Source organism: Psittacula echo (assembly GCF_963264785.1).
Source record: "Psittacula echo genome assembly, chromosome: 3".
In the NCBI taxonomy this organism is placed as follows: Eukaryota; Metazoa; Chordata; class Aves; order Psittaciformes; family Psittacidae; genus Psittacula; species Psittacula echo.
Genome location: NC_137736.1, coordinates 108207060 through 108219964, shown reverse-complemented (window position 1 = coordinate 108219964; position 12905 = coordinate 108207060). Strand labels below are relative to the sequence as shown.

Genomic DNA, 12905 nt, shown 5'->3' with positions numbered 1-12905 from the left:
AGGCATATACCACAGCCCTAAACAGACACATCCTCAAACTCTTATTTAATGGGAAACTGTCCTCTTTCACATATCCCACTCAGTGGCTGAAAGTCAAGGGACCAGCAAATCAGAAGACAAAGGGCTGTAAAATATAAAAGCTCAAATCTTAAAAACAGATTAGTGTTTTGTACATAGATTTTACAACAGCCAGTTAACTGTCACAAGTCCTAGAAAAATGTGGCTTTGAGTCTTACGGGTTTCAGTGACATGGAGGCAGATGATAACTTAAAAACTGTTCAGAATATAAATTGAAACTAAAATAGAACAGACTTTCATGAGATACTGTAACAAAGCTAAATCCTTTAAGTATCTGTAACAACAACACTGCAGCTTTATTCTCATATGTAAATCCTTCTTTTTTGTTGATCGCTGCTGTCATAGATGATCATTCACGAATTTTTAAAGACGCATATGGAAATAGTACACAAAAAAGCAGAAAACCTACTTTTCTACCATAGTACCAATATTCCTGCAAGCTTCTTCAGCAGCTTCTCTGAATGCAAAGTCAGGATGGGCAATTTTCACAAAATCCGCCTGACAGAAGGAAAAAAAAACAGTGAGGCAAAAAGACAAATTAAAAAAGTCTTCTATTTTAAACAAAGTTGCACTCAAGAAGTTTTACTGACATTAACATTTATTTCTAAAGTTCTGTGCAATCTATTCGCGGAATTTGCTTTTTTAAAAAAAAAAAAAAAAAATCAACCTTATTGGAAAACTGTGCTGACAACTATTACACCAGACAGTGAATGTGTCTTTCCAAAGAGTATATTTAAGCCATCCACTTCTTAAGAAGATTTTTAGTATGCTGGGTATCTTAAGAGTCTTTACAACATAGAGATACTCCAATGTATTTAAATGTTATTACAAAACAGCTTTTTTTAATCAAAAATCACAGGTAAGAAGCACACCACCAAACAAGCCCAGGGTTTGGTTTTTTCCAAACCCTTTTTACTCTTATGAATGGACCATCAAGTTATGCTTTCACATCATTACCTAGTGGGAACAAATATATTCAAAGAGAAAACCCCAAAGTTCTTCTGGATTCAGAACAGGGTTTTCATTTGACTTACTAATTTAAGTAAGTCTTCAAATACTTAAGGGAGTTCAGAAGGCTACAAAGATACTAAAAGGGCTGGCTTGACTTTGTTTAACAGTATGATTGCAATTTGATTGAACAGGCAACCTTATAAATGTTAACACACTTGAGATTTTTACTTAGAATCATACAATAGTTAGGGTTGGAAAGGACCTTAAGATAATCTAGTTCCAACTTAAGATCATTCTAGTTCCCTCACAGTAAAGAATTTCTTCCTTATATCCAATCTAAACTTCCCCTGTTTAAGTTTCAACCCATTACCCCTTGTCCTATCACTATAGTCCCTAATGAAGACTCCCTCTCCAACACCCTTTCAGGCCCCTTTCAGATACTAGAAGGCTGCTATGAGGTCTCCATGCAGCCTTCTCTTCTCCAGGCTGAACAGCCCCAACTTTCTCAGCCCGTCTCCATACGGGAGGTGCTGAACTGATTTCAGTATGAAGGTTGGATCTGCTTCCTTCAAGGGAAGAGTGATGATACAATAAAAGATATACTTTGTATTGCTCTCTAGAAACTGTTTGCCCAAAGTGTTTTGTTAAACTTAACATTTTCTGATATAGAATGTCAGAACAAGTACTCTAATTGTTTGGACAACAGAAACTGCAATCTAGGAAATACCTGCATTTTTTCTTGTGTTAATAAAAGGCAGGTCTGTTCAGTTTCATCTGCTGCTTTTAATCTGCAAGTTCTTTATAGACCCTGACCTATAAACTTTCATAATTTAAAACGTGTATTGCAGCTTTGAAAGCAATCTCCTGCTTTACCTAATGTAAGTTACACTGGAAAGCTTACCTAGTGATATTACATCAGAAACACAATTCTGATTTCACTGGTATTTTTCTTGTGGCCTTTACATTATTTTTACTTCTGTATAAAAATTAACCAGACAGCCTGACAGGATTTGTAGTTACCTATCATTCAGTAAAAGCCTTTGTAATTAACTTTCAATCAATGTAATTTTCTGTCTTAGTACAAGATTTCACAGAGCTGACCTTCTATTTACTGTAGTGCAGAAAAATGATGAAATGGAGTAACATGGTGTAAGCTTACTAAAAGAATTTAAAAGAAACTGCTTCAGGTAATAATAAAAAAAAAGTAACTTACCAGGTCTGCTACTCTGCACAAGCTATCTGAAAGCTGATCAAAGATCATTATGGTCTCTGGCCCAGGTGGTGTTGAACATGCCTTCTGCACTAGCTGTTCCGATTCTTGCAATGCTTTGTCCTGTGCTTCTTGAAACCCTTCTGGACAGCTCAGTTCTGGAACACCAAACAGACCCTGCAATGCAAAACACAATGAAAAAACCTGAATATTACCATCTTCCATTTCCACCCCTTTGCTTCAGGATGTAATTATCATCATGTGTCCTGGGTTCAGCAGCAGCAATCATTCTTCTACTTCTTAGTAGCTGGTGCAGTGCTGCAGTTTTGATTTTCAGCCTGGGAACAACGCTGATAACACTGATGTTTTTAGTTGCTGCTCAGTAGTGTTTAGTCTGACCAAGGCCTTCCTGAGTCTCATGCTCTGCCAGGGAGGAGAGGAAGCCAGGAGGAAGCACAAACAGGGCACCTGACCTAAACTAGCCAAAGAGGTATTACATACCACAGCACATCATGCCCAGTATATAAACTGGGGGCAGTTACCCAGAAGGGCTAGATCACTGCTCGGCTGGGCTGGGTATCAGTCAGTAGATGATGAGCGGTTGTATTCTCTTCCCTTGTTATTTCCCTTATCATTATTATTATTGGTAGCAGCAGTAGTGATTTGTGTTATACCTTAGTTACTGGACTGCTCTTATCTCAACCCATGGGAGTTACATTCTTTCGATTCTCCTCCCCATCCCTCCGGGAGCGCAGGGAGGAAGGGGGGGAGTGAGCAAGCGGCTGTGTGGTTCTGGGCTGCCGGATGGGCATAAACCATGACACCACAGAATTTCACCAAAACAACGCCAGCCACCATATTGAGACACTTCACTAAGATATTCCCACATCAGTGTCTCTGTAGAAAGAATAGTCACAAAACAAATCACAGACACTGGTATCACATGAAAACATCTTCATTTCCCAGAGCAAGACCTCCCTGAGGCTCTCAGGATTGTTCTCGGCAAACCTTAAGACTTCAACATCAAACCCTCACAAATCTGCCTCGTTTCCCAGTGCATTTTTTATCTTGCTTCAAAAGCATGGGCACGAGAAAAATTCTAGAAAGCCCATCTACATTCTGAAATGAAGTAAAGTCATCCCTCTGAAGCAAAAGAGACTTATCAATGAATGTGAGGACTAATCAGGAGTGTCAGAACAATTAATGTGCTGGCCAGCTGCCCTAGATATCAAGCAATAGGACAGTTAGTAGTCTCAGGGTCATTAAATAAGCCTAAATACTGGAAACCGATTTCAAAGGAATGATCAGCAACAACTCAAAAATGTTATGATATGAACAGTTTTATTCCTGAAGTTCTTACAAAGCCTGCCTCTGTCCAACAGGGCAAGGTAAACACACTGACTTGTGCAGGGTAGACACACACAACAGTTATTTTCTTCATTTGTGGAAGGGAATTAAAGAGGTCCTGCCGCAAATCAAACAAAATTGCTAACACACCTGCTAAAGAAGTTCCACGATATACACCTACAATAGTAAAAAAAAAAAAAAAAAACTTAAAACAGCATCTCTGCAAGCAAAAGGAACATTGAAAAAGACGTTTGTTTATATATATATACATGTATATAAACAAGTGCACTCAAATGTAAACATAAATACACACATCACTCTTCAATAGTGCTTGCTGTATAAGAGTCTCAAGACTACTCTTTCACTAAGCTCCCCAGTCAGCTGACGCAGGGTCCTGCAATTTCCCAGTGAGGTCCTGGCCTTCCTGCTGCCCTGTATCACCACACACCCTCCCAGGTGAGCTCCTCCTGCACATGTAGTCTTCTGTGTACAGGAGGTATCTTCTCTCAGAGATTAATTAGCCACAGAGCAACTCTTCCATATGACACCAAGCTTGACATGAAAATTTAAAAATTACAAAAAAAAAAAAAAAAATTAAGCCTGGTGCAGATTTCTGTATCTTTAACACTGTGGCTGCATGGCTGCAGCATTATTCTCTTTGCTTGGCATCAGCCTTTACACCCTACTTGTCCTAGCCTCTTTGCAAGCCTAAAATATGTATCTCTATTCCCAAAGAACTGAATATCCTCTCCGCACACCAAGCAAATCCAGAACTCATTCCTAGACCAGTATATGCACAATATTTAAATGAATCATTTCCCTGGAGAAAAACTTACACCACTGGGTTTGCAGAGGCAGGACAGCCTGAAGAAAAGTTTCCTAAACAAGTACTGGATTGTAAACAGCGGCGAAATTTGTCCTCACTAAACCCCTTAGTGCCAGAGTGCAACAGCTTCACCAGCTCGGGCACCATAGTTGAGTCAGCATCCTAACACTGGGATTTTACAGGTGTAAGTATTCCACACACACTCTGCCATTGAAAGGACCCATCCTACGTTGTGCAGGAACTGGTTTAGATTCCCGGCACTCTCATTAACAAATATATGCAACTCACCCCAAAAGAAATAAACCAAAAAGCCCGAGGGTTTTCACCAACCCAGCAAGTAACTGCTTTTTTTGCCACACGCAACTGGATGTCAAGAATGACACCCACACAACAGGCTGTCAGCAGCCGAAGTGACTTTAAAGCACTGCCATTGTGCAAGTGCACAGACACGACACTGACAGATTAAAGACACAGAAAGGTAAGCGCTGGACGTGGAAGGGATAATGTATGTGTAGTCTCTATTGAGACTCTAAGCAAATGTTTCAATAAACAAGGCCGTGATTTTCAAATGCTGATGTGTCCAGAAGAGAGAATGTTTCGGTTCATTAGCACCAAAACAAACCCTCACGAGGCTGTAAGGGTCTCTGGTAACAGCCCGGCTGTCCCTGCCACCACGAGTTTAGCTTTAGAAGCCAGAATTACACACAAGGAATGCAAAGCGCAAGGCTGCCGGCAGCCAGGCCGCCTTCTGCTCGCAACAGACCCTGCCCTTCCCCTCCCGCCTCTCACCGTCTCCCTGCCCGCCGAGCTGCCGCGCAGCTGCTGCTGCTTCGCATCGAAGGCGGCGCCCACCGGGCACCAACTGGTGCTGACGGTCCGGCGGCCCGGCCCCGCGGCCCGGCCCTGCAGCGCGCGGCTCAGCGCCGCGGGCAGCGCCCGCCGGCAGCCGGCCAGCATGGCTGAGCGGCACGGCTCGGGCCCGGGGAAAGACCCAGGCGCACCCAGCTCCGCGCTCAACCACGACCTCCGCGCGTCCGGGCCCAGAGGAGGAGGAGCTCGCTGCCCCCGCCTCCTCTCAGCCCGCCCGCCCGGCGGCCGCGCTCTTTCCCCGGCCGTTCCGGCGAGGAGGCGCCCTCTGCCACAGGCTTGTCCCGGTGTTGCAAGGAAGGGGAGGGACCTCTGCCGGCGGAAGCTTCTCCTACGTGCTTTCCAGTTAAATACGTTTTATAGTGTTTCGTGGTCAAGATGCTTCATGTACAGCCTTGTTTTACAGGGAAGACATCTCGTCTTACTGAAAAAGCACAAACCCCTTTTTTCCGTCTTAGTGTCTAGTATCTCCCTCCCTGTAACCCAGCCGACATGGGAAGTGCAGCTGCTTTTCATGAAGGAAACCCATCCCACCATGACCGTTTTGGGTTTATGGTCCACACTCGCGGTTTGACAGCTGGGAGGATGTGTCCATGTTCCCTTGCTTCCCCAGCAGCACCAGGGGTGACAGGAACCTTGACCTCATGCTCCTACATTGCATTCGTGCTGAAGTTCACGATGCTGACCTGTGTCAGTTGGAATCTCTGCTTTACTCTCTTTTAAGGGAGGGAGTGAGACTTACCAGCATCTTTTGGGATTTTTATAATTTGTTTGTTTGTTTTAGGGGAAAAGGGAAAAAAAGGATTCCAACAAAATTCACAAAAATTAAGGTTTCATGGCACATGACATATGTCTCGATGAGTTCGCCAGTATGTCTGCCTACGTGTTGATTAAAGGTTATCTTTCATTTGGAAGAATTTGTTTTGCACTGGCTAACTGAAGTATGACAGCATTATGCTGTATTTTTGCGCCAGCATTGAATATCTGCCCATGTCAGAGAATTCACATGGCAGTTCCTTCTGTCACTCCGTTTTGCTTGATTTCAGACCTTTTGTTACACAGAGGGCAAAGAACCACGTTTAAAAGCTGTAAAATCCACCCAGCTGCAACAAAACTCACCTGTGCCACAGAACAAGCAGCCCCTGTGGTGGTATCAAACTGTGAAACAGAGCAAGCAGCCCCTATGAAGATCTCCAACTGCACTAACCCAAGTTTAGAAATCATTTTGAAATGCTTGGATCTAAACCAGTCAAGTTTCAAGTCCATCTACACATGCCACCTAGAAAGATATCAACTGGCTTGGAGGTAACTGCTGCCTAATGTATATACAAGATACTAGGGACCCACACCTCATAATTCCAGAACTTGAAATTTTATCTTCTGTTTAGGCCCCCTTTCTTTTAAAACAGTAGTCCTTCAGAACTGATGTATGCACCCTGTATAACTACAGCAAGTCACCAAACCAGTCATGTGTCAAGCCCAGCACTGTAGATTCTTAAGAGTTGTGCTCTCTTGCACAGAAGCTGTTCCTGGAAACAGCTGTCCTGGAACTGTAGCGATAGAAACAATTTATGCACATTAGGACTTTTTGTTTGTTTGTTTTAGTTTTAAACAACAAAGCTAACAACAGCAGATTAGGAGAGTTTAATAAATAAACACCTGGTACCTTATGACTGGGACAAGAAAGTGTTTATCTCAAACTCCTCTGAGTTTTGAGCCCTAAGCTTTGTTTCAGCAGCTGGTCATGAGAACTTCAGCACAGTAAATTATGCAATGAGCAGTCGTGTGCCTGGATTCCTACAGATACAAGTAGTGTGATCCTATACCCTCCCAATGTGATGACTTCAGTAAAAAAGGAAAACAAAAGAAAACAAAACCAAACAAAAAATAATCAACTTTTAGGACTTTTAGGGAGATGTCTAGCTGGTCCCAACCTGTCCCACACTCCTATGTCTCCGTTTCGGCTCTCAGCGTACTGATTTCTGTTTTCTGCGGAATCCAGCAGAAATTGGCCAGCACAACAATACAAGAGGAATTTGCCACCACTAATTATCCTGCTGCCAATTGGCCAGCAGATAACTTTATTAGGGAGGGCTGAAAGACACAGACCCATGGTATTCCCAAGTAACATAGAGTTATGTGGCGGGCGATGGCAGCGGCTCCAGCGGGTCAGAGGTGCTGAACAGGAGGAACCCAGAGAAGGTGGTATCATCATCAGCATCTGCAAACAGCCCATTGAAAGTCTCTCCTTGGTGAGCCTGCAGCCATACCTCGTCTCCTCCCTGTAGCTCAAGGATGGCAGCTCCTGAAGCCTGGTCCTCTCCACTCTGGTACCTGTCCATGGTGTTCAGCATCTTGATGCCATTTTTAACTAGAGCTACTCGGACGTTCCTTGAGTAGACAGTGATGTGGTAGGTGAAATAGTAAACACCAGGGTATTTGCAGGTGAATTTGCCAGTAGCTGAGTTGTAGTCATTTAGGCTATTATACAGTACCTTGTCAAACTTGATCGGGCGATTTGGAGGGGGAAATTTGGTGGTTATTGTAAGGCCAACACTAAAAGCACTTCTTGGCAGGACTGCTGGGGCACCTACATTCCCCTTATCTCCTCTGTCTCCTTTCAAGCCTCTTTCCCCCTGAACTCCTGGATTACCCTGTGGCCCCAGATCTCCGGTATTACCTTTAGGACCTGGATTACCAGTTGGGCCAATTGGCCCTGGGAAGCCAACTCTTCCAGGATGGCCAATGTCACCCTTTGTCCCTTTTGGACCTATGGGCCCAATGTCTCCTTTTAATCCCTTTTGCCCTTGCAGTCCCAGCTCTCCCTTCTGACCTTTGTAACCCACTGACCCCATAATTCCTTTTGGGCCCAGTTTCCCAGGTCGTCCTCTTTCTCCTTTATCTCCTTTGTTCCCCTTCTCTTCAACAGTCCCATTTGCTCCTAAATGGAAAAAAAAGAGAGAATTACTCTAAAGATGTGCAAGTCCATCACCCAGGTGACTGAATTTGTGCAGAAATGATGTGATGCCACTTGCTCAATGACTGACTCCCTGCATTTATGCACAAATTGCTCTGCTCATATATATCCATCTGACAAGGAGATGTGCTGCATACACATAGTTTGGCTAAACAGGTGAAGTATATATACAGCATCTATTTTTAGGTGCATAATTTTAACTTAGATGCATAATTTCAACTTCTACAGTTTCTCTTTAAAGTCCATTTCCCTGAAGCTGAATACTTAGCTGCAGGATCCCCACTTTCTTGAGGTAACTGCAGATGCAGTGTCTTCCTCAGCAGCTGGCAAGAGGATCAGAGATGAGGAAGGCAGGATAACAGCCTGAGTGAGCAAGCTGTAGGGCATCAGAGGCAGCAGGATAATTAGTGGTGGCAAATTCCTCTTGTATTGTCAACATCTCTGTGCAGCCTCTGTTACTCCCGGGAAAAGGTTTTTTAACCTTTATGGTACTTTCACTACAGCTAGAATGTATAGTGCTCACAAGCACAAGGGCAGCAGGTGGTAGACAAGTAATAAATTGAAACACTTCTGCTCTGACCTCGTTCGCCTTTCTCGCCATTTGCACCATCTTTTCCTGGACTGCCAGAAAGACCTGCTTCACCTAGTACAAAAGAGAAAAACAGATTTCCATTAAACAATTACATTACTAGAAAACTTTGCATAAATCCTTCTCTAATACTTCCTCTTCAAGCCTGGCTAAGCAGTAACGTAAAGATTAGTCTTGTTCCTGATTTTTAGTGGGTGCCACTGTTGGTACTTCTATCATATGGAGAGATTGACAGCACAGAAACTCTGCTTGAGGATAGTGCTTTTTTGAGACAGAGGAAATCCTAAGGTTATTGAAGTATGGAGAGGAGCTACACCCTGGTCAGACCACCAATATAAAAACCTCTTGTCCTGTTGTTGCTGTGATCCATGGAAGATACCAGCAGGAAAAGGTGGAAGGGTTTATCAGATAAGGACAAGTGTAATCCAGATTGATTTGTGCAGCTGAGTTAACCAGGCCCATGATGACAGTGTCTGGTTTATGCATTAAGCCAGAATGCCACCTCTATGATGCCATACAATAGCTGACCTAACATAAAGCTTGTTGAGGAAAAGTTCTCCCCCAAAATTTTGTGAACAGATTTGAAGCAGCAGATTTGCAGTTGTCGTGTGTTTTGTTTTGTCGTGTGTTTTTCTGGAGTTGTGACACTTCAGATGAAGTGTTACATCTCCACATGCCCACAGATTTACCGCTTCGTGCAATCCTGGTCTTGATATTTCAGCATGAATGCAAGGGCCATTATTAAGCTAAGGCTTAAAGTACTATGGAAATTATTAGCTTTAGGATGCTGAGAAGATTAACTCTGCCTTCAGTATCACACACAAATCTTTATTAAAGCCTGTTAGAGTAGACATGAATCCTATACTGCTTCTTGATAGTCTCTATCCCTGAACTTCCTGTAGTGGCTCTTGAGTTACATCAAGTAGGCACACTCAGAAGCAAGTCCTACAAATGTAAAATATAGATAAGAAAGAGAAATCTTCTTACCACTACATACTTCTTATTACGCTGAATAAGGTATCAGTTGTTGAGGTTTTTTTTACTGGGCTTGAAGCTCTTCACAGAAATATAATTGCTATGAGAGATGTAGGAGTAGGTTTACAGGCTTTAAAATTTTCCCAAAGTGGAAGGTAAAGTCTTTTTTCTTTTGTTTTTATCCAATTGACCTGGCCTTTCCATAGTATTAGCCCTCTTGCTTTCACTATTAGGTCTTTCTTTATATTTCCTTCTTCAAACAAGTGAAAGACAAATGTCTGAAATGTTTTGTGAAGCCTAGGCAGAATAATCCCATTAATGCAGAGCGACTACCAAAAGCTTCAGAAATGAATGACATTGCATTTGATACATGAAATCATTTATTCTGAAGACAGTACCTCTATCTCCCTTGTCGCCTTTTGAACCATCACGTCCATCACGACCAGGTATGCCATTGTGCCCAGGATTGCCAGGGATGCCAGGATACCCTTGGGTGCAGACGTCCTGTTTTTGTGTTTCTGCTGTGCTGACTACAACAGCCAGCAGTATAATCCAGCTTTTCATTCTTTAGATGGGCTATATGATTTTGGCTGAAAATTTAAGAGAGAAAAGTACATCTGCCTAAGTCTACCATATAAAGAGGTGCAGCGTGGTGGAGGGAGGAACAAAAGGAAATGGCTTTTCACTATGTCTGTTGTTTTGTTTTGGATTATTTATAGGTCTCTATATAGCATTAAGTACAGTCCTGGAGATTTCTGAGTATTATTTCAAATAATAATTTAATGGGAATGTCAGCCATGGCATCATTATTCATTTGAAATATTAACTCAGCTTTACACAATTTAAAATATTCCTTATTCTTGTTATATTTAAAACATAAGTGCCTTGATAAAGACTAGATTTCATGGATTTGGCTGAATTTAACCCAAATCTCAAGGTCATAATAAAAAGGCAGCTTGGGCAAAAGTGATCATCTGTCCCCACCTACCCCCATCCCCAGCAATTACAGCAAAGAATATACAATTGCAGCGGCTATTTGCTAAAGAGCTTCCATTGACCTGTCTTACTCCAACCAACGCTCTAAGACCCCCAATGCCTGGCAAGTCTACAAGGAAGTATACTAATATTAATGTTGTTGCTGTCCTAAGCCCAAATTGACAGTCAAAATATCAAGTCTTGGGGTGTGAATTGGTAGGATCAGCAATCCCACATTCATACACAAGGATTCATACAATGCGCTGTTTCTCTGAGCTGTAGGTTTGCTTACATAATATATAGGCATAAATCTCTTTGTACATTCCTATAGCCGGAGCAGTGCCCAGAGAGGAGCTATTTCATGGCCATTGCTGACTTTCAGAACCATACAGAAGCCTGTCTACATCTCCCAGCTTCCTCTTTCCTATTTCAAAGACTTCCTATCAAATGGCACCTTATGCATTTGGAGTCTGTAAGGAAACCCTTCTCTCTGAGCTCCAAACTTTTATCTGTTAGCCAGTTAGAACCAGTATCTGTCTAACAGCTTCTTAAAGGAATAATAATTGAGCTAGTTGAACATAACCAAGAAACAGCAGAGGTCTTAGTGCTCACTTCTCCATCCACACTTTTCCCTGTACCTCTTTGTGACTGCAGAGTTGTACCTCTTATCTCCTAGGTGCTGGAGGAGTAGCTAGGGCAGTTCAACCTCCTAATTCAGCACAAAGAAATCATCTTTTTCCTCTCTGTTTTTTTTTTTAAGTTGGAGTTAGTCATCTACTGGGTTAATAGGTTGAATGATCTTAGAGGGGGTCAGAGCTGGAGCAGGGTGAGATGAGGGCAAAGATGTGAGGGATCAAGTAAGAGAGTTTTTGGCAAGAACAAGTTTTTAATCTGGTTCTCCCCCTTCATGTAACTATGCTACTTAAAGTCTATCTTATACTTGTCTTTTCATTAGTGTCTCTCCTATATAATGTCTTTTAATGTAGGCCCACCAAAGCAAATTAGTACTTAATTCTGGACACAACTGATTTAAGTGAGTGTAAGAGCAATTAATGGGAAGAGATTAGACTAAGGAACAAAAAATCAAATAGCCACATTTTATTTGAATTAATATTCATAAAACCCTAATGCACAGAAGCTTTAGCTATACAGGTTAAGTACTTATACACATTAAAGTGATAGAATGAGTAGATTTTACCTAATTTGCTTTTGAATTGGTTCTATCATTAATGAGAACTTTATACTAAGATCAGTATTCTTTTTGAAATATGAACTAGTATTGACTCAAAAAAATAATGTCTTTTGTTTAATCTCTTCACCACCATTTTCAGCAAAATACCATGTAGAGAGAGACTAGTATGTTGTCAATAAGAATAATGACACCCTGTTAGTAATATTTGATCTAAATATTCTTTGAACTTAATTTATAGAGGAAGACCTTAATTTTGGTACACATTTCTTAATCTTTTTATTCTGTCTTTAGAAAAGTTCCCTATTTTGCCACCATTGTTGGAAATGTGATTACGGTGTGTTTGCCAGTGATCTAAAGAAAGAGATGCTGATCACCCACCAGCAAAATCCCACTTTGTCTGCTGCTGCTGACTAGAACTAAGTAAACTTGAAAATAGAATAAATGTTTGCTACTTCTGAGTTCATTTATTGACTCAGTCAGAGGATTCCAGAGGAGTGTAAAAGGAAAAAGTGCTACATATGATGTTAGGATATGATGCGCACCCCATGGAGAAGCCTGACAGTCCTCGTCCACTGACAAAAAACGCCATTCCCAGTTGTCCAAGAAGGGAGTGTTTCTTGCCTAAGGAATAGATAGTTTGACCCCCACACATGCACTCCTCTCCTCAAGCTGACAACATCAACATTATCATCTCTACCGCATCACATATATAGGATCTTTGGTCTTACCTCATTCACTTTGTACTTTCAGTGTTCTTGGGCATCTTTAAGCAGAACATAAAAGCTTCATGTAAAGGAAGGTGCGCTCCAAATACATGCCTTGACAACAAGCGTTTGTTTGGTCACTAAATTCTCAAAGGTCAGTGATTCAATTTTGAGAGCTGTTCAATAATTAAAACAGAGGTTTAAAGTGGAATCT

At 41.8% G+C, this 12905-nt stretch overlaps 2 protein-coding genes across 2 annotated transcripts in view; both read right to left on the bottom strand.

Moving 5' to 3' along the window:
• Positions 1-5369, bottom strand: part of MIPEP (mitochondrial intermediate peptidase) — a gene marked incomplete at both ends in the record, with an annotated part of 74257 nt that extends 68888 nt beyond the window's left edge. Inside the window, 3 exons of the mRNA XM_080614072.1 lie at positions 488-576; positions 2243-2416; positions 5202-5369. Of these exons, the coding sequence (XP_080470198.1) occupies positions 488-576; positions 2243-2416; positions 5202-5369 (431 nt within the window). The remainder of the gene's footprint in view (positions 1-487; positions 577-2242; positions 2417-5201) is intronic.
• A 2045-nt stretch (positions 5370-7414) lies between these two features.
• LOC308219023 (uncharacterized protein) lies at positions 7415-10384 on the bottom strand (the record flags this gene model as incomplete). The annotated part of the gene is made up of 3 exons (XM_080613561.1): positions 7415-8220; positions 8837-8899; positions 10219-10384. The coding sequence occupies 3 exons, from the start codon at positions 10382-10384 to the stop codon at positions 7415-7417; spliced, it is 1035 nt and encodes a 344-aa protein (XP_080469687.1).
• Positions 10385-12905: the final 2521 nt, after the last annotated feature.